General features: G+C 45.2%; 1 protein-coding gene across 2 annotated transcripts in view; it reads right to left on the minus strand.

Moving 5' to 3' along the window:
• The window catches only part of fhl1a (four and a half LIM domains 1a), a 47,361-nt gene that overhangs the window by 9,342 nt on the left and 15,385 nt on the right, over nt 1-22,634 (minus strand). The window contains exons 1-4 of one of the 2 annotated variants that reach the window (XM_063190557.1): nt 14,433-14,895; nt 3,813-3,994; nt 1,717-1,894; nt 776-945 (exon numbers count right to left, since the gene is read on the minus strand). In XM_063190557.1, the coding sequence (XP_063046627.1) occupies nt 776-945; nt 1,717-1,894; nt 3,813-3,994; nt 14,433-14,454 (552 nt within the window). In that variant the 5' untranslated portion in view covers nt 14,455-14,895. Of the gene's footprint in view, nt 1-775; nt 946-1,716; nt 1,895-3,812; nt 3,995-14,432; nt 14,896-22,634 lie in introns of those variants that run through there. The other variant, XM_063190558.1, reaches the window with a different exon arrangement.

The following is a 22,634-nucleotide window of genomic DNA, read 5'->3' on the forward strand; positions in this document are numbered from 1 at the left end:
GGAATCCGTTCATGAGGGTTATTGCGAGTTGGTCTTGGCGCTGTGTGGGCAGATGTTCGGCACCCGGGCCTGCTCTCTATTTCGTATTGAAAACCACTGTTCGCCGCATCTCCAGCGTTCATTCGTCATGAAGTCTAGGAACTAGTCTATGGATGTTTGTAGTGCTGATGGCTTCAGTGGATTGGGGAAGCAGCAAATCACCGTGGACTAACGCAATTCGCGCGCGCCTTTCTTTGAGCTTCATTTTATATGAATGTTTTGTGACAGCATTGTGAACTTAAACGATCTGCGAGACTGTAGCTAAGGCTGCTTTTTGATAGCGATTTTGACTGCGGTAATGCATTTCACTTCAATGCTCTGCCCCGGTGTGTCTGTGTGAAGGTACGCCAGTTAGTAAGTGGTGCTGCTCAGGGCTCCTCCTCAGTGGTCCTTGCGCGGTCCTTGCGCACCCTGTGGCAGGCCATGTAATAGCAGCGTGACGAACACACACACAAGGCCATGTAATAGCAGCGTGACGAACACACACACAAGACCATGTAATAGCAGCGTGACGAACACGCACACAAATTAAATAATGAATCAAGTAAAAATGTCAGAAGAGAGGAGGAGGTATTTCACAGCCGATTCTGATTGCTGATTTGAAAAAGCTTGAAAAATGACATTTAACATAAGTATTGTAAAAAAAAAAATCACACACACAAAGCAGCAGGGATGTTTATCCAACAACCAAACTGATATGGTATATTTGTATTATGCTGTATTATATTGTGGTTACCTGCTTGCAGCCAGCGCAGTGCTTGGCGAACTTATTCTCGTGGCAAGGAGCGCAGTAGATGTCGTCTCCCTTGGTCAGGAAGCTCGTTCCGCCAATGGGCTTCTTGCACTCGAAGCAGGTGAAGCACTCCTCATGCCACACCTTGTTCTTGTACTCAATATTCTGGGTGCCTGCATTAGGGGATGAAAGCCAGGGGTACCATTATACAGACTTTATAAAATAAGCATAACTATGTTTATTGTTTTTGTACTCATTATTCTGGGTGCCTGCATAGGGGACAGTGCCAAGAAGAAGTCATGTCATCAGGCAAAAGTCATCATTATACAAATGCAAAAATACTTCATCTTCTAACTTGCATTACATAGATAGAGGATCAGAGAAGGATCAATGAAGTTTTTTTTTTTTTTGCTTTGCTTCAGGATAAATGAGGGATCTCCACTCTATTACTACTACTACTACTACTACTACTACTACTACTACTACTACTACTACTACTACTACTATTTGCTGTGTATCACATTACATAATACTGTCAGTGATCATGGATTAGAAGTCCATTGTGTTAACCTTATGACTAAATATTTGCCATAGAAGCATAGTTTTTCAACAGCCAATGAATAAAAATTGCCCCATCTGATTTCTGGTTTCATTGACTTTGTATGTAGACCCTCTTACTAGAGATGGGGTCGCCGGCACGCCTATTCACTATTTGCCGAAAATACTCAACTACATCATAAAAGCATTGCTATGACAGTACAGAGAGGCTTAACTAACAGATTAAGACATAGCCATTACAACTTTGTTGACAGTAAGGTTATAACATAGGTTCTGCGCTAAGGGGTTAATTACATTTCATTTGGTCTACTGACCATCAAAAAATGTAATAAATATTATCATTTTGTTTTAACTGTATTTAGTATTAATTATATTTATGTACCCACCTGGCATGACGACCTTGTAGCAGGCCTGGCATCGGTTGCCATCCTCGCGGGAGTTGCACTTGCCACACATGATCTTGCCGTCGTCGCGGGCACAGAAGGGCTCGTTGGCCAGCGGCTTGTAGCACTTGGCACAGCGGAAGCAGTCCTCATGCCAGTGGCGATTCTTATGGTTCAACTCCTAACAGGAGAGCAGGGAAAACATTAATACCATTGCTACAACTTAGTATTACTGCAGCCCTCATGCCAGTGGCCATTCTTATGGTTCAACTCCTAACAGGAGAGAAGAGAAGAGGGGTTAGGTGACTTGCTCAAGGGCACTTCAGCCATGAATGACGGTGCTGGTAAGGGTGGGATTTGAACAGGCAACCCTCTGATCTAAAGACCAATGCTCTAAACACAGAGCCAAGGCTCAGTTCAACTCCTAACAGGACAGAAGAGAACACAATATTAATACTACTACTTCAGTCCAGTGGCGATTCTTATGATTCAACTCCTAATGAGAGAGCAGAGAAAACAACATTAATACTACTACTACTACTACTACTACTACTACTACTGTACCACTGCTACTACTACTACTGTTACTATTGCTATTACTACTACTGCTACTACTACTATTACCACTAGTACTACTACTACTCAGTCCCTCCAGGATTTTGCACAGGGATTTTGTGATTTTAGCGGTCAAAATGTCTGATTTTGCGGCGGCATTTTCTCATTTTTTGCAAAGATTTTGCGCCCCTTTCTGGGATTTACAGAATTAAAATTGGCCAAAACAATATCAAAATACATATACTTTACACCCCCACCAATGACATGTCATAATACCATAACCAAAAATACAAAGAAAGAACTAAATGGCAAAAATAACAAACAATATCGATCGCAAACTGCATGAGGGTTTGATTGGCAGTTGAACATGACAGAAAAGGTGCGCTCTCCCAGCGGAAGCGCTTTCGCTGTAGATGGGTGGAGGCGGAGCTGGTGTGTGCAGTGGACTGGTGAGTGGACTGATGCTGAAAGTTTGTGCTGAGTGAATGAGTGGACTGGCGGGGAAACTGTGGTGCGTTGGGTAGTGGAACATGCTAGCAGGCGCCTCGCTAGATGCTGTGGATGTTATGGAGGGACTGTTTTAACGGCAGTGTGTGGAACATGAAATGCGCTATATGAAATAACCTCGTGGTGGCGTCGCCCGCGACGACCAAAACCGTCCAAACTTTCCCCCTTAAGTTCCAAACCTTCCCCCCAACAAACCCCGACACAACAAAGTTCATTTTAGCCATGCTCAAGTCCAGAATCAGTAGCCCTAGGCTATTTTATGCGTGTGCGTGTATGTGTGTGTGTCAACGAATGCGAGTGTTTGCGCACCCCAGAGAGAGAGAGAGAGAGAGAGAGAGAGAGAGAGAGAGAGAGAGAGAGAGAGAGAGAGAGAGAGAGAGAGAGAGAGAGAGTCAGTTTATGCGCTTGCTGTTGCCAATGCTGTCCGTGCGCCATTCACAAACGGAGCGGTGAAGAGGGGAAGAGAATTCACATCCTCACAGGGACAAAGGGGAAAATTTGCGGGGAATATGCGGCTTTACAGGAATTACGTGGCATCGTGAAATTATGCGGAATATCATTGAATTTGCATGAATCCACGCGATCGCTGAATCGCGAAAAACTGGAGGGACTGACTACTACTTCTATTACTGTACTATTAGTACAACAACAACAACAACAACAACAACAACAACAACAACAACAACAAATCATAATGTGTAGCAGCACATCATGGGTGATTCAGTAAACAATAAATAGTTAACCTGCCTAAACTGCACAGGTAGAACCAATTGATATGCCTTGAAGATTCTCACTCATTCAGGCTTGTAGCTTGGAAAGCTCCAAAATGACATCCACCTACAAACGTAGGTCCTTGCTTTTTTTACCAGTTGATATGTAACATGTGCTTACAGTAATAGTGCTGTATTGTGTCTTTTTACTCTGAGGCTGATAATTATACAATAATTTCAGTAATGAAGAGACATAATGTATATAAAGCATGCTGAGGCCAAGCTGGCCAATCAAAGCACGAGATGTGTTGACAGTTGACCTCTGACCTTGGCGTCTGCACCAATGGGGCGGCGGCACTCGGCACAGGTGTTGGCGCAGAGCTTCTCGAAGCAGCGGACGCAGACGTGCTTGCCCTCCTTCTCCACGTACTTCTTGCCCTGCAGGTTGTCACGGCAGTAGAAGCAGTCGAAGCGGTCAGTCATGGTGGAGCTGATGTAGTGACGTGGGCCTGTGGGCAGATGGGGAGAGAGAGCACGAGAGAGAGAGAGAGAGAGAGAGAGAGAGAGAGAGAGAGAGAGAGAGAGAGAGAGAGAGAGAGAGAGAGAGAGAGAGAGAGAGAGAGAGGTACAGTATGAGGATCTGATGAAGGCTGATGAAGACCCGGCCTGTGAGTCTCTTACGGCCTTTCCCAAGAAAGAGAGTGGGAAAGTTAATCCCTTTTGTCATTGTGATCCCGTAACTCATCCAACACACAATAAAATCCGGTCTTTGTACTGAACCCATCAAATATGAGCAAATGACCAGTCCAACAGGCATCCCAGGCAAGGGGAACAGTGAATATGTGGCAGACAGTGCCATGGGTACCTCAGTCATAAGCTCAATAATTCAACCCTCTTACCCACCCGTCTATCGGTTTGCGGAGCTGAATCTGTAAACCTTAAAGTGTTTCCCACACCAATCCAAGAATTGTGCATCAGGACTTTAAGACACACCCAACCCCCTGCACCATAGCTATGGAAGGGCCTTGCCATAAGAAACCATACTACAACTGCAAAGGACCACCACATGTGAAATGTAAATAATAATTCCTTTAGTTTACGGTAAAATAACCTAGTTTAATTCAGTTAATGAAACGCCTAAACATTAAACTTGCATAATACTTTAATGCTGAAAGCGGCTAAGTAAACCAATGTAGTAATTTTCAAAAGTGAACACTAGAGGGCACTACAGTTTCAATGTTTTATCACTGGCCTCTGTTATTATGGCCTCTTACTCTGTTGGTCATGTATGTGCTGTATACAGAACAAGTGACCTGAGGACAAGCGTGTCCAATGTGGCTTTCAAAAACACACAGCAGCCACTGTGCTATGGCTATATGTTCTTTGGGTTTTTCTTGCCACCACTGTAACCAAAACCTCCCATGGCATAACTGTGGTGGATATAAACATTGTACATCACAGACATTGTAAATGGGATGTGTATGGTGCTTAATTATTAGCCACATAGTGGCCCGGCCCATTTCTTGTATGGGATTTCAGAAGATAGCTTGCAAGTGTGTACGATAGTGAGTTAAACATGTACGTTTTTCCTATGGGTGATAATACATACATTACATACAAACAAAACAAGTATGTACAGGAGCTTTGGGGCAGTGACTGCAGTACTGCCGTACTAAATCAGGAGGGCTCTTACTGTGACTCACAGCCCTGGCCTTTGAAGAGCTCCCTTGAGGTCATGACACACACTCACACACACACGCACACACACACGCACGCACGCACGCACGCACGCTGGGACGCACGCACGCACGCATGCACGCACACACACACACGCATTCTCTCATGCACACACTCACACATACACAAACACACACACTCACACATACACACGCACGCACGCATGCACACATGCATGCCCGCACACACGCACACATACACACACACACATGCACACGCACGCACGCACGCACGCATGCACACACGCACGCACGCACGCACACACACGCACACACACACACACAGAGACCAACCGGCAGCCCTACTCATGCCACTACTATAATCAAACACAGCCTAGCAGTGGAATGTCAAAGCACTTAGAGAAGTGTGTGTGATGAGATGAGAGGAGAGCCTGTCTGTCTGTCTCTATACAGTACGGATGCTGGCCTAGAAGACATGTTAGCATAATGCCACATAGGCAATGCAGTGCCACAGTGTACGCAGAGATTCTTTAAGTATAGAGATATGCCAATTTATTATATGGTGTGACGTCATCGGTCGAATGCTCCATTCATTTCAACGGGGCTCCCCAACGTTCGCACGTCTGTTATTTTTCGATAACGGACGGGTTGGTCTATAACAGACCGCTGTCAATGGCAACAAGACTTTTCACTGCTAAAGCGACTTTTCAACAAGACTCTAATCAGCTGCTGTGATAGACAACACCTGTTGTCCTGGCTACCTAGCTGTTGCCTAGCTGTGTTCCACAACGGCACTGTTTTGTTTTGCGCAGCAACAGTCTTTTGACATTAAAAACTATAATAGACTTAACATTAAATAGGCCTAAAGAAATGTCCCCGCCATGTGTGAATCATTTAAGTATATCCATATAATAAGCGGGTTAACTTTCGGCGAGTCGGTCGCTTTGTGGAATAGCAGCACTTCTGAGAGAACAGTCGGGGTCTAAAGATTCTCTCTGTCGTGCTGCTATTCCACGGTAGCGACCTTCTCGCCGAACGTTAACCCTTACGTAATAGGTTGCTATGGGCACCTAACATGACCAGGTTCCGGTCTGCCTAAAGGGGCGTGTCATAATACTCCTAGCATTGAATAGAACAGTCCTTAGGTCTGCCTAGGTCTGCCTAAAGGGGGATTTCCCCCCCTCCCCCTTGCAATAACAGAACCCGGAAACAATGGGCCAATGGAACCTCTCTCTCTCTACTCTCTCTGGTGTACGGTAGACTAGACAGGTACATGACAGGGACATCATCAATAGGACTGGCGACAGGAGCGGGGGGACACATGGGTCAGTTGCCCGTGCCCTGGGGTCAAGGGGGCTCCAGAGGAGTTGACAAACGTCTCAGTTGTCACGTGCCCAGGGAAAAGGGGGGCCCAAAATTGTATATATTGAGAGGGGGGCTCTTTCGTTAATTTTTCAGCCCTGACCTTCAGTGCGGCTCAATGGTGGGGAATGGACTAAAGCATTTTTGTATAAGTCTGAAATACAATTGCTAAAATTTTAAAAAGTGTTTGAGTACTGTAATTACGTAAGTCAATTTTTTATATGTTTGTTTATAATGATGTAGTATATTTTTATTGATGGGGACAATTCAGTTCAGAAAGATTTCTTCAGTTTTTCAGAAGTACTACTCCCCCATCAGGACGTGCACCCATGAGGGAGACCTGTAAGAAATTGGCCTGCACTTCAGCTTAACTAAAATAAAGCTTCCATGAGATTTACGGTAGTGATATTGGCTATGACTAGGACATTCCTTCTTTTAAGGCCAATGTCACCAACATTTATTTAGCTACATTGTAACGTGAAAAGGGAATAAAGAGGCTTTTCCTGTACTTCAGCAGGGACAGATACCTAAAACGAGGCACATCTGGTCAATTCACCACTCAAATACCACACCAAAACCACCACCCAAGGGGGTGTCATCCAGGTCAGTTATCCTGGGCCCAGGTGTAGAAGTTGGGCCCAGAATTGGGCCGTCATTACATTATTGAGAAGAGGGCCCTTTCAGATGGCCTTGTCCTGGACTCGGCAAAAGCTGCCAGCGTCCCTGATCCTCCACCCCCACCTCCACCTCCTCCATCAGCCCCATTGTGTTTTATTTATGGTGTTCTCTCTCCCCTACTCAGCCCTGCTATCAAGGGGGCCATCATAACAACCACATAACAACAACGTAAACACAACGCTCCCCAGGGCTGCCCAGTGTTCCACTCTTTAACATTCCACAGCTCCCAGTTGAAATGGAGAGAGAGAGATTGAGAGAGAGAGAGAGATGAATGGATGGGAGGATGAGGGAGCGCAAGAGAGAGACAGGAAAAACCAAGGGAAGCTGCTCCTTGGCTAAAAGAGAGAGAGAGAGAGAGAGAGAGAGAGAGAGAGAGAGAGAGAGAGAGAGAGAGAGAGAGAGAGAGAGAGAGAGAGAGAGAGAGAGACCAGAGAGAGACCAGAGAGTGACCGGAGAGGGCAGACAGAGCCATGGCCAAGGTCACATCCTGTAGCCTGGGCCGGTCAGTGCAATTAAACTTTGGCTTTGACTTGCAGTCTGTAGATCTCTGAGATAAGATGAGAAAAAACACTTGGGGCATTCCCAACTATTCAAGCAATGTCACTCTATGCATGATGTTTGACCAACTGGTAATAAAGTGGGTTTTCATCCTTTGGGTTCTGTTCTTGAGTAATAAGGGTCAAAGTCTAGACGCTGTCTGACCAATATGTTTTGTTTGACCAACACACACAAACTTGGAATTAAGTGGGTTTTGCCAGAAAATCCTCTGGGCCCTGTCCTTGAGCAATCAGGGCAAAGTCTGGACGCTGTCTAATGGTAATATAATTAATGGAGTGCCACAAGGCCTGGGGGGCCAGTTCAACCACTAGCTCTCCATGGCAGGGGCTACATGGTGGTGTTATACAGCCCAACAATGGCAAAACAGTAAACTTATTTTGTGACTATAGGCTACAGGCTAACTACACATCTGTATAAACAACACATTTGAATGGGCAGTATTACAACTTCAAAGGCATGATTTCTCAATATCCATGTAGCGACTGTACTTGTTGGTGGTGTGCGCCGACTGTCATGTCAACAAGCTGTCATGGCTCCTCAGTGTAGTGGGTGTATAGTAGGTGGGGCAACACTCCTTCCCATTGCAACAAAATAATGGTGTCAGAAATGGGATGGTGTTTGGGGCCATCAGAGGCCCACCAACTTTGTGAGCCACACAAGGGACCTCAAGATAAAGGGACCCCAGTAGCGAGTGAATCATAGATGTGGGGAAGCATACTGGATGAGAGAAGTGTGGTGGGAGTTGCATGAGGGACACCCTGATTATGTGAAGCACAAGAGTAAGATAGAAGCTGCCTGATGGTTGTGGGTATGCTATAACTGCTATGTATACAAGCTTGGCTCTTTGGTAGGCCTATGGTGGTTAGAGCAGAGAAAGTAGATAAGAGAGAGGTTCCGCTGGCCCATTGTTTCCGGGTTCTACTCTCGCAAAGGGGAGGGGGGGAAATCCCCCTTTACGCAGACCTAAGGACTGTTCTATTCATTGTAGGAGCATTATGACACGCCCCTTTAGGCAGACCGGAACCTGGTCACGTTAGGTGCCCATAGAAACCTATTACATTGGCATATCTCTATATACTTAAAGAATCTCTGGTTAGAGCATGTTTGATATCTTTGAGCCTGAGCCTGTGTTTGAATCCTGTCAGGACAATTTCCCCTCCTTTGCTTCAGTGTATTCTATTGTATCCATAGATATGAACACTAGATGTCGTGCTCAGCCTTTTGGCGTTGCCCAATCCTGGGCGCCACTACCATTTTGACAGATCATTTTTATACAGCATGGTTCCTTAGAAGGTAAATTATTTAAAAAGACCACTTTGATGCTTACATAATTTGTCTTCTAAAGGGTACTGCCCGAGCCACATGCAATCGTCCCCACTTAGGAACACAGAGGTACTTCTATTCCTCTGATGTGTGTGTGTAGTTTGTGACCCAACCTTCAACAGCACAACAGAATGCCATCTCCAAACAAATCCAAATGACTCACGCCCCCACACACAAACACACACACACACACACACACACACACACACACACACACACACACACACACACACACACGCACACGCACACGCACACGCACCACGTGTGTGTTTGTGTCTCCTAATCCAAATGACTCCCGGCGAGACCAGGATGAATGTGGAGTGACAGTGGAATGACATTTCTCTCTGTGGCGTTGCCATGACGAGATTGTTGTTTGTTTTAACAACTGCTGTCTATTTTGGTCCCGCCATGTGGAAGACCTGTTTATCAGTCTGACGCCACCATGTTTAGTGATCAGAGAGAGAGAGCGTGTGTGTGTGTGTGTGTGTGTGTGTGTGTGTGTGTGTGTGTGTGTGTGTGTGTGTGTGTGTGTGTGTGTGTGTGTGTGTGTGTGTGTGTGTGTGTGTGTGTGTGTGTGTGTGTGTGTGCGTGCATGCGTGCATTGGACTGTGTGTGTGTGTGTTTGGGCTTACGGTAACATCCTGTTTCAAAGTGGGACCACAACATGTGTACCATGACACCAGCACACACACAGTATTCCAGCAGGCACTCCTCCACTCTACACTCCCCCTTCCATCCCAGAAACACACATGCCCACATGCCTGCTTCATCCGCTAAGACACATGAAAAAAGCACCCCGACGCCAATGTTGTTGACCACACCATCACTCTTGAACCCCCTACCCTTAACTCAAATCTAAACACTTTTCAATTTCCCCCTTTTGGACCAAGCGTCATCATCAGATGCTGTGTGTGTGTGTGTGTGTGTGTGTGTGTGTGTGTGTGTGTGTGTGTGTGTGTGTGTGTGTGTGTGTGTGTGTGTGTGTGTGTGTGTGTGTGTGTGTGTGTGTGTGTGTGTGTGTGTGTGTGTGTGTGTGTGTGTGTGTGTGTGTGCGCGCGCGCACGCATACATTTGTTTGTGTGCCTGTGTGCCTGTGCGCCTGCCCTGTCCTCTCACTGTTCACAGTAGCAGTCCACACAGGAGATGAAAGGGATAGTTGGTCAGTTTGTGAACTTCTAAAGGCATCTCTACTGAGCTGTAGGGATCTACACTCGCTGTTGAGAGTCTACAGCCCCACTCCATCCAGTAGAGGTGTGAATGGAGGCTCTAATCCTGTGTTCGGGCAGTAAAAATCCATGCCATGTTTCCCCTTTAACACAGGTAACTTTACAGTGGCTGATCTACCTGCTTTGAATGCTTATATTTACAGTCAGTGTAATACCAACACTGTTGCAGGGAAAGCTATGAGCTATAACTGTAGATCACCCCACTTATGACGAAAGAGTTACATGTCAATGTGTGAGAGAGGTGTTGTTGGCAGGCATGCGTTTAAAAAGTGTTCAAATGCTCTGATGGTGAGGAGCATGTACCCCCATAATGCACATCGTTCCAGCAGTGGAATGCTGTCATAGTCATTGACATGTTAACTACCATAGTATTACACTACTACAGCATAACACAGGGCCTTTGGTAATGCACTATGACTTGGTCATTGCCATTCTGGTAACAAAAAAAACCACTCTGAAAAAACACTCTGTTTGAGTGGTCATTCTGTGTGCGAGTCACCCCTGCTAACAGTTTATGTCTACTTGACCATCGCACCAGAGTTAAAAGGATTTGTGTCAAGAGCGCAACTCATTTTTTGCTGAACTCTACATTCTGGTAACAACAAATTTATAATGTCCATGGTACTGTATGTGAGGGGGTGTGGTAACTCCTAGCTCTCCCTTCATTGACCAGACACTGATGAAGCTCCATAGTTGACAAAACAAAGGGCATTTCTACTAAATCAAGAGGTTTCACTGTGTACTATAATATGTCATAACATTACTACACCATTTCCTCTAAAACAGAAGTACTTCATCCATAGCCATCAGAGCCCATGCTAGATCAGAATCAAATGTAGTTATTAATGTACACTACGCTATACTATACTACACTACACTATAACACTACACTCTACAATACTACACTACACTACACTACACTATACTTTACAATAATTACTCTACAATATCTACTGTAATACTATCAAGATCACACCACACACAGCAATAACACCATTGCTCATATACTACATATCCACAAGTACACATCCCTCCGCATGTTCCCTCCCTCCAGCTGCCTTTCTAATCCTCTGGACCCGGGCCTCCATCCCTCAGCTGCTGCTCCCTAATGCCCCTGGCATGTCGCCAGCTACCCGCCGCCTGCTACCCGCCACCCAGGCCAGGGGGTTAGAGGGCTACATCAGAGTACCATTGAGTACCAGAGTGCCACCAACGTCCCCAGAGAGATGGCTACGGACATTTCCAGAAAGGTCAGAGAGGGATTGGCCACAGCTGTGAGGTGGTAAGGCACCAGGACTCACTGAATGAGAGAGTTAGTGAATGAGAGAGAGTGAGTGAGTGAGTGAAAGTATTCTTGTTGCATTCCTGTTAGGAGGAATCCCACTTCCAACAAACGTGACAAAGAGGGAGAATTATGAAAAGCTCTCTGAGACTGTTGATGACAATGAGAAGATTACTCTGAAAATGTTTCACGAAAACAGAAAAGAAACACAACAACCTTGCTATAACTGTGTTGTTTACAGTAACAATCACCATATTACACCATCCAGATGTCTCAACGATGTTTGATTCAGTCCTCCTAAAACCACCATTATTTCATCATCATTAGTTCATCACAAATTGAGACCATACAGCAACATTGTAATGTACTACACTCAGTCTGTAAAAACACAGAGGTGCTAATCCCAGGCCAGAGGGTTTAGAGGGCTACAGCAGAGTACCACTGAACGCCCCCAGAGAGACATGCGGGCATTTCTAGAAAGGTCAGACAGGGATTGAACGCAGCTGTGATGTGCCAAAGCGCCAGGACTCAGTGAGTGAGAGAGTGACAGCAGGAGTGTCTGTCTGTTCAGAGTGTGCTGAAATGAGCGTTTTGTTACAAACGAAAGTTCGGGAGAAGCGTAATAACATTTGGCATGCCTAATTACCACCTGCATTCTATCCTTCTATCCTTCTATGCTCAACTGTCAATCGTCTGAATTCAGCGTGAAAGATAGGCACACCTATTTAACCAACTGAATTTCATTCGGCTGTCGTCATTCGGTAAAATTTCAGCACACTGAAATTTGGAACACCCCTTAATTAACAATACATTGATTCTCCGCTCACCTGTCTCCAGTCAGAAATGTTCTTTCTCGCTCACACCCACCACCTCCCCGTTCGCCTCCCTTACACTGCTGTTCTATCGATTCGTCAAGCATCTTGCTTCACCTCGCTCCTTTGCTCTCCAACCATCATATACCGGGGGGGTGTTCGCTCAGAGCTCGCACATATCGCCTCAGTGGCGCCCTGTACTCCTGAGCTCGAGAATGTTTACTGCATAGACATTTCTCGGCCATGGCAGTGCTTCAGCACCACGGCCAGCGACCTTGCCCAATATGCCATGTCTCTCACCTTCTCAAGTGCAGTGGTCTGTATGCATGTATGCATACATGCTTAATTCAAATTTCAGAGAGTGAACTAATGAAAAGGTTTTATGAAAATGAAAAATGAAAAAAACATCCGATGATGTTCTGCAGATTGTTCAACAGTTTCAGTAGCCTTGCTGAATTGTCATTCATGTCCTCCTCAAAAAAAAATTCAGAGAGGCATTGAAAACAGTGAGGTGAAAAGGTGGCAGGAGTGAGTAAGTGAGAATGTGAAAGCACGTATGTCTACTCAGGAATAATCCCACCACTACAGTCCAACAGGGGTGACATGATGGAGAGAATGATGACAATCTCTCTGAAGCATGATGACATACAGAAGGGAGATTACTCTGAAAACGTCTTATGAAAACAGGAGAGCAAACCCAAATACCTGACAGTAACTGTGTTTATACAGTAGTAATCGTAATATAACACAATCCATCAGCTCTCACACAGATGTTTGATTCAGTCCTCCAAAAAACATCCTTATCTCATCAGGAATTGAGAACATCACATCGCCATGTACACTCAGTCTGTACAAACACAGAGGTGCCAATCCCAAGCCAAAGGGTTTAGAGGGCTACAAAGCCTACCATTGCCTACAGCCCCTGAAAGATGGCTCCACACATTTCCAGAAAGGTCAAAGAGGGATTGGACGCAGCTGTGAGGTGACAAGGCACCATGACTGAATGAGTGGCAGCATGCACGTCTGTTCGAGAGTAATCCCACTACGTAAGTCCTGTAGACGTGACAGCGAGAGACACTCTGAACATTTTTCATGGAAAGATCCACACAATCCATCCCATATTCTTCAGATTCCAACACTTTGAGCAGCCTAGCTGATATTTCATTCAGTCCTCCTCAAATGTTAGGGAGGGTTTGAAACACACTGTGAACACACCGATCACTATGAGGTGACAAGGTGCTAGGACTCAGTGAGTGAGTGAGTGAAAACATGTACGCCTGTTCCAAGTAATCCCACTTCACTTCAGTCCAACAGAGCTGACATGAGGAGAGAATGATGAATAATCCATTTTAAACTGTTGACGACATGGAGAGAATGACTCTGATGACAGCAAACCCAACAGCCCTTTAGTGTAGGCTACTAAGCAGCATCATATTCCTACCCATAACATGTTATGACTTGAGATGATACCAGGTTGAGCAGCCTTGCCACCTCAGCTTGAGAGCACAACGTAGCCATCTCTGTCATACCGTAAGTGCCAGTCCCATGTTTGTAGAGCAAAGTAAAACCCCTGACCATTGTCAACAGGTGTCTATATTTTATGGTCATCTGCTGCCATATATTCCATCGTCGTATCCATCTCCAATGCCCAATGCCCTCTACCATGATTTCAAATCAACAACCCGCCATGACCACCACAACATGACCACCACAACATGACCACCACAACATGACCACCACAACATGACCACCACAACAAAATCTACTCAAATGTTGATAGATACGGGTCCTAATAACCTCTAGCAACATACAGCAGAACATGTCTCACATGTCTCTCTCTATCAGAAGTGCCTGTGCAACAGAACACAGGCACGTCATCTACTATCAGTGTCCATTACAATAAGCTGATTCTGAACTGATTGGACTGATATTTTCACATCTCTGGACAAACACAAAATCAAAAGTCACCTCAAAATTAGTCAATAAAAAACCCTAGAGAACATCTCTACCTGAATGCCTGTAGAACGCCATGGTTACAGTTATTCCAGGAAGTGTTGCTGCCGCAGCAGAGAATGATGGCGAGATGGCAATGAGTTGCAATCCACAAAGGTTACACGTACCCCCTCAATGCCACAAACAACCAATATATACCCCCTATAGCAGTGGACCCTGCCCCTACCAGCTTAGTGAGATGAAGAAGAACTTCCGATGCCATTTTAGGGCATGACCCCTAAAGAATTGTGTGTGTGTGTGTGTTTGTGAGTGCAGGGTGTTTGGGGACCATGGGACTCAGTAGTAGGACTCAGGACTCAGGAACGGATGGATGGAATTCCTTTGGCGTGACATCAGACGTTCCAGAAAAGAGAATCGAAAAGGCCGGAATAAAAGAGGAACACCCAGAGGGGATCAGCTCCCTCTGCCATGACCTTTTAGTGAGTGTGGATGAGGGATGAGAGGGGAGGAGAGAAGAGCAGAAGTGGAGAGGGCAAAAGCAGAGAAGAGAAGAGAAGAGAAGAGAAGAGAAGAGAAGAGAAGAGAAGAGAAGAGAAGAGAAGAGAAGAGAAGAGAAGAGAAGAGAGGAGAGGAGAGGAGAAGAGAAGAGAGGAGAGGAGAGGAGAGGAGAGGAGGAGAGGAGGAGAGAAGAGGAGAGGAGAGGAGAGGAGAGGAGAAGAGAAGAGAGTAGAAGAGGAGATGAGAGGACAGGAGAGGAGAGGAGAGGAGAGGTATAGTATCTGTACAGTGCCCCTGTGGCTGTGTACAGACCACACGGGGGGATATGGAGAGAGTGAATCACCCCCGAACGGCTAAACATCATGAAGCCATAATACCTCCCCCTCCCTCTCCCTCTCCCTCTCCCCCACAGTCTGTTAATCCTCCCCATACACAAACCATCACAAATGTTTGTTCAGCAGTAAGTTTCACTGTCAGGAAATCAAATGGTTCCTCCATGACACTGTTTATGTAAGGAGTAGTACTACTATGATGTGTGCTACGGAGATTCTACAGGGTGTTAATATATTGCATAAGCTTCATCCTTAAGTTTGTGTAAATCAACGGCTCTGTGTAGTTTATGGTACGGACATACTACAGTGTCTTCATATTCTGTATAGGCCTATGTGTCGACCTTTAATGTTGGTTATGTGAGACCATGTTGTTTGGTATGAACATACTACTGGGGTTCTGTACATGATCATAAATCAACAACATATTAGTCGGACTCTGGCATAGAGCCAGCATCTGAAGATGGTCTACTTCCCATGGGCAGTTGTAATGTTTGCTCTCTTGCTACCATTTTGCTTTTTCAACTTTTTCTTCTTCCCAGTACCATCTGCCTACAGTATGTTCTAAATAAAAATAACTATTTTTTAGTTTTTTCAAACTAAAACAATCAAAAAGAAAGAATCCAAAATCTCTACACCAGACGTACCACCAATATATTAGGCCATGTCCTTCAGAAGGGATCTTAATGTCTGACTTGGTATTCATCTCCCTATACACAACCATTTCCAAACCATTATATAAACATTTCCAAACTGTTCCATTCCCAAACCCGCAACAATAAACAGAAACAGCAAATTGCTCAACATACATTAGCTCAGCTAACACTGCTAAACCATCCTCCCACGCATACAGTAACTATTACGAATCCATTTCAAAACCATTTCCAACCCACAATAGACGGACACATTGATCAAGATGGATGATCTCAGCTAAACGCTATTAAGTCATTCTCCCACACACAATCATTCCCAAACCTGTTCCAAATCACACGGTTAGCAGCAGGATCACCACATGCATCATCTCAACACCACTAAGCTCTCCGGCTGAACTGTCCAGAAACATCTCAGCCTCGTCACCTCTGGGTCTCCTAAGCTCAACCAGCTGTAGTGCTGCAGTGCAGAGCTGGGGACTCTGGTGGAGATGTCCAAAACATCATATGTGTGTCAGATATGCGATTCCCAGGCCAGCTATTGTGCTTATTCATTATTAGAGGTCTGTACTGCGAAGGAATGATGTCTTATTACGGGACATCCTTCACTCTGCGTGACACATGATTTTATGCCGAGGCAGACAACCTGGGTTCCATCACGAAGTCCTACCATACAGTATTTGTTGAAGATCTTAGATTAATTATTAATTTACATTACAAAACACAAGTTGACTTGACAGTCTTGTCCAAAAGCAAATTACTGTACTGTACTGTACTGTACAGTATGGTGTTAGATTGCCTGATTATCATCGACTTTCAAATCTTGTGCCGAAAGTGTTGCGTCTAGGAGGGCGTGGCATGGCTAGGGGTTAGGGGCCTTGCTCAAGGCTACTTGTGCCATAGATGAAGGTGTGGGACAGCACAGGTATTGGCAAGGTTGGAGTTCAAACCTGCAACCCGCTCTGATCCAATGACCACCTCTCTGGCTGTTAGACCATGGCTTCTCCATTCCCTATGAATTTCACAGATATATGGTACATGGCAGGTCTTTTACATCCTAAATTAAGTGTAATCTGGTTTTATATGATGAAGGAAATACCATAGCTGCCTATATTGGAAACAGAAAGTCATGACATAATGCATGGAGTTCATACAGCGATCAGCATCCTCTGAGATTCCTTTGTTCATGTATCAATGTTTCCATGTCTTGTATGGCTTAACTGCTTTGAGAATTATGGTCTTGAATGAAGCATTGTACGTCTCTTAAAAAAGCAAGAATAAAAAACATTGGTAAGTACTTAGAAATGGAATACCCCATTGTCTATTTATAGCTATTTATAAGACACAATTTATCCATGAACTTTTCCATTGTCTGGGTTGTTTTTTCTTTTTTTTTAGGGGAGGGGGGTTGGTAATTTTCAGCTGTTGTTTTGTCAGTGTAGGGTCTAGTTGGTCTCCGTTCTCTCATTAAAACACACAAGTTTTGTGGAGCGCCAGTTCCAGCGAAGAGGACGGTGGTGATGATGTGCTCGGAAAACTATGCCGGGAGAGAGAGCCATGCCAAGATTCTGGCCGTTACACACACAAATCAGCACCAGATTAAGAGCAGAGGAGCGAAAAGAGAGAAGAAGCACATCACCTCGTTTTTCAATGTCTCACACCAGCAAGCGAATGCACACACACACACACACACACACACACACACACACACACACACACACACACACACACACACACACACACACACACACACACACACACAGGCGCACACGCACACGCACACGCACACGCACACGCACACACACCTCTGCTCCAGTCTTTCAGCGACTGACCCTGGGTGAAAATACTTCCATAAAGGGAGTGAGTGAGGAGCAAAGCTGTCTGTGTTCCCTTGAAACGACACACTTCTCTGGGATGGAATTTATTGTGAAGCCCAGCCCAGCTCTGCACCTTTGCTGAATGCAACCAGCACTGAGGTGCCTAAATGTGCTGTGACCTTTCGAGACGTGCTGCGGCCTTTGTGTTTTTCATATTAGCTACGTACTTCCTCCTATTATGCTCTCCTGGCTTAACTTTTTCCATCTAAGACCTTTGCTGCACAACAACTAAGTTAATGCCAAGATGCCTAAATGCAGCGTTATCTTGATTTGTAAGTCGCCTTGGATGATAGTGTCGGGCGGCTAAATGCACGCAAAAGTTTTGCATATCGTCATCCTCCTGGTCAAACTCTTTTTTTCTCTCTCTTGCTGCATTCAATAAACAGCTAAATGTACTGTGACTTGCTTCCAACACGCTGCACCTCCAGAACTAATCTTAGGAACCTCAATGTTCCATTCCGTGCAATCCTCACGAGATCTGCTACAACATTTTGTAGGATCAGAACAGTAATCACTGTAATCAAGTAATCAAGTACAATCATGTGTTTTCAGGAAACACATCAAAATACAACCAGGCCTGTAAGCTTAAGCCATTATCTTAAAGGTGTTGCCTACTAGAATCAAATGATCTGTTCAACTGAGGCACTGAATGGACTTAACAGTATTGTATGACATCATGAGGTAATTTAGGCAAACACAAATTAAAAATGAGGACTACAATCTGCGCATCGGCAGAGACAGGATTAGTACGTCAAGCGTGGTCATTGGTGATCCTAAAACCATGCCGTCCAATTACTGAACTATGCAAAGACTTGTGCTATTATTTTGAAGTAATGACTTCTCCATACACTTGACTCCATTTTTATGGAGCCCAGTCGCTCACAGCACAGACCAGGCAAGAAGAAGAATGAAATACACAGTCAAAAAAATGCAGCGTTACAGTGTGTTTGGTCACAGAGTACTCTCTAAGTGATGAATTAACACTGCATTTTTGACTGTGTATGACTATGTGTCTGAGGCATGTGTTTGTACAGTAACGGCCAATTTAACTTCTCTTCATTACTTAAGCAATATGACCCGAGTGGGAGGGATGATGTGCACTGACATCCTCCCTGGTGTGGTTCGGCCATAGGCACGAAGCCGAAGGCTGAGTGCCGTCGGCAATCACACCAGGGAGGATGTCAGTGCACATCATCCCGACCACGAGGGTCATATTGCTTTTATACAATAGTTCATTTGCCAACAAAATACCAGAATAAATGTTCGAATTCGTGTTTATTAGTTACCTTAATCATACTTTGTTTACCTGCTCCGCTAAGCAAAGTAGTTCCGAATTGATTGTATCCGTTGCTATGCAATGACGAGCTGACAAGCTGACAGCGCCAGCGCGCAAAGTTCCATGAAATGGTGTGAAGTGCATTTCTGTGGGGACTGCTACTGGGCTTCGCTTACTAAAATGATGCATGATAAATGAAAACACTGTGCAACTTCAACATTTTAGTTAGATGCCTATTTTATAAGCCTTTTTCAGCCGATATTGATTTTCACATTTTTGTGGACCGCAAACTTGCTGCTAGCTGCGTAAAGACACCCCCCCTCGTCCTTTCCTCTCCAGTGCCGCATGAGATCCGAGCGCTGTTCTCATACGCACAACCACACAAATCAATCCCTTGTAGGCCTATGATACCCCGATGTCTGCTAAAGTTTAGGCTACTGCAGGCTACAACTTTGTTGCTGAAACACTTTCTCATGCAAACGTCTGATGTGGGTGCGAACCCGACAAAGGGGTTCGTGTTTTCCCTCCTAAACGAAAAGGCAACTCATTCCAGTTCCAAGCGGCCATGATTTTAAATCGTATGGCACACGGCATCTTGCTTCCAGATGCCCACTTTGTAGCCTACTAATTTGCACGTGGTGGACGGCAATTGCTGATAGCCTAGGCTATATTTTAAGAGCATCTTCCTCGTCATTCCCTCTCCCGCAGCACACATGAGATCCGATTATAGCGGTTCTCATACACTGCAGTAGACTGACATAGCCTTTCTGTGTCAAAAAAGTGTCCGTTGTCTCGCATATCCCCCGTTTGAAACTATCTTAATATTTAAAGTAGGCTACATGTTCGATTGCCTTCAAAAGACTACGAAATATCGGCCGCAGAGGTCTGCCAACTGCCCAGACAACTGCACTAGAATCAGATAACTTCTTTCCTCTCTGCCAGAATCCAGCTACCAACTGGGATAGCCTACGCTTTCTGTCATGCGGGCGTGCGTGCGCCCAACTTAGTCCAGCATAGAACAATGGAATAGAATGATGGTGAGTTCAAACTACGCGGCCCTGGTTACATTCACTTTCTCCGCAGTAGACTATGAGATAGAATGATGGCGAGTTCAAAATGCGCGGCCCTGGTTACATTCTATCCACGGCGGAGTGATTATTAGGTGTGATGAGTCTCCGAGGATGATGTCCACTCAGAGCCGGCCCGCCCAATACGCTCACTACGCTCTCAGCGTACGGCCTCGCGCGACCCGTTACCAGTTTAAAAAAAAAAACCGCGAACTGATTTCATTGTTTATTATTGATTCCGTCACACAAAACGTGAAACGTCCAACATGAAACGACATTTTCCCTGCGGAAACGACAAAAGAAAAAGAAAATTCATGACAATGAGCGACGAGAACAGCAGCCAGCCAGGTAGGCAGAGATATTGTAGGCTATCTCTCTACTCTCTCTGAGGTAGGCAACGTAACTCCTCTGTTGTTACGGTTATGCTTCCACTCATTGTGATCCTTCTTCTGTGGCTAATTTCGTATGGAGCAGAAGTAAAGTGCCAATGGGCTTTTGTATTGCACAACAACAATGCCGAGTTAAAAAGTGCCCAGGTCTTCGATACAGTCACATGTTGTAAAAAGGGGGATTAACCTTTCACTGTTGTTTTAAAAGGTAGAAGTTGTTGAGAACCACAAGCTGAGTAGCGTTTCGTTTAGCTTGTGCAATTAGATAACTGAATCAACAGGTAGCCTATGCTAGAGAGAATGTGAGAGGAATGGGTGGCGTTGTCAACGTTTGACTGTTGTTTCGAAAGGTGTACTAGTTGAATCATAATCTGACGAGCCGTTCATTTAGCCGATGAAACGTCAGTGCAGTCGAAGCAACGAAGGAGGGAGTGTCAGAGAGAAGCGGTGCCCTTTCTCTGTGTGTGTGGTGTATGTGAGAGTTTGCGTGCGCCGCGCGCTGTTGTATGCGTGGCTGCCTCTCGATAGTTTAGAAACAAATATCAACATACACAGACATTGATTTTGGTTTTGACAGGCTCTTAAGATTTTTGATAAGACGTCCGTGCAGTCTAAGCAATGGAGGAGGAGGGAGTGAGAGAGAGAAGGAGTGCCGTGCGTGTGTGTGTGTGTGTGTGTGTGTGGGTGATAACAATACCAAGGGGGCGCGGCTTACTTGGATAGACTAATAAATCCAGACCTTTGGTGAATGACTGAAACTTGTGACGAAGGTGAATCCCAATAAATAGTGAACACAACATTATTCACAATAATGTGTGATAACATTCATAATAACACATGTTATATAGCTAAATAATTTATGTTACACAAGTTTCTTATCATAGGCCTATTCATTTATTTTTTTTAAATCGTTTTAGACCAGGTTACTAAAGGCAAGCTACTAGGGGGCAGGCTATAAAATATGGTAATTTTAAATTCAAACATTTTGATGGAGCTAAATTAATTGAAGCCTCAGTTATATTTTACAGGCGCTATGCTTAAGTTTCTGACCAGCTCAGACTCCAGTCAGTCAGCCAGTGGAGGGCCAGCACAATGTTCAGGTAGTACTAGTACACAGATGAGCCAGGTACACCTGCAGCTGATGAGGTTCAGTACAGCCACCGTTGTCTACATGTTCACAATCTGTTATGACATTATTGATGTTTTTGTCTCAAGAGCACAGAAAGGGAGACTTTTTAATTAAGCTTGATTTGAGACAATGTTGTGTCTGTGGTTCGCGTTTTGTGTGTGTGTGTGTGCGTGGTTGGGGGGGTGGGGTGAGACTGCGCACTTTATGGGGGCCCCTTGGTATATTTTTGCCTAGGGCCCTATGGAGGTCAGAGCCGGCTCTGTGTCCACCTAGACATCATCCTCCTTACCGACGCGTAGTGTAACGGAGGCTAACTAGCACAGAGTTGGCGTGGAACGTTGGTAAACCTCCCTCCGATAGCCTCATACAGTCTCGTGCCGTTGGGCCGAGAGACTAGTCTCTTGGCCCAGCGGTATCGTACTGTGTCTCCCATTGCCGAACCGTTGTAGTTGACGAGGTCGCACGTTCGATCCCCGAGGGGGGTGAACAGGTGCAAGATGACCTCCGTCACAGTGGTGCCGTGACCCGGATGGGAGTGAGGTTTAAGGGGGAGAGTGTAACGGAGGCTAACTAGCACAGAGTTGGCATGGAACGTTGGTAAACCTCCCTCCGATAGCCTCATACAGTCTCGTGCCGTTGGGCCGAGAGACTAGTCTCTTGGCCCAGCGGTATCGTACTGTGTCTCCCATTGCCGAACCGTTGTAGTTGACGAGGTCGCACGTTCGATCCCCGAGGGGGGTGAACAGGTGCAAGATGACCTCCGTCACAGTAGAATGCCAGTAGAACGCGTCTCATCCAATCAAATATCGCAAAATAAATTGACCGGATCTAACTATTGTATAATAAAGGGTAATCATCTGTCAGTGGTACAATATGTTATTCAAAGACTCTAATCCCACAGTGAGGTTCAAACAAGCAGCCGGGCGCCAGGAGTGCTCTGCCTGTGTGTTGTCTACAGGGTAGTGTCGTGTAGTGTGTGTAAGGTAGTGAAGTGTAGTCTCTTGTGTAATCTGACTATGCATAGTCATATAGTGTGTATTGCA

Source organism: Engraulis encrasicolus, chromosome 23 (assembly GCF_034702125.1).
Source record: "Engraulis encrasicolus isolate BLACKSEA-1 chromosome 23, IST_EnEncr_1.0, whole genome shotgun sequence".
Lineage (NCBI taxonomy): Eukaryota > Metazoa > Chordata > Actinopteri > Clupeiformes > Engraulidae > Engraulis > Engraulis encrasicolus.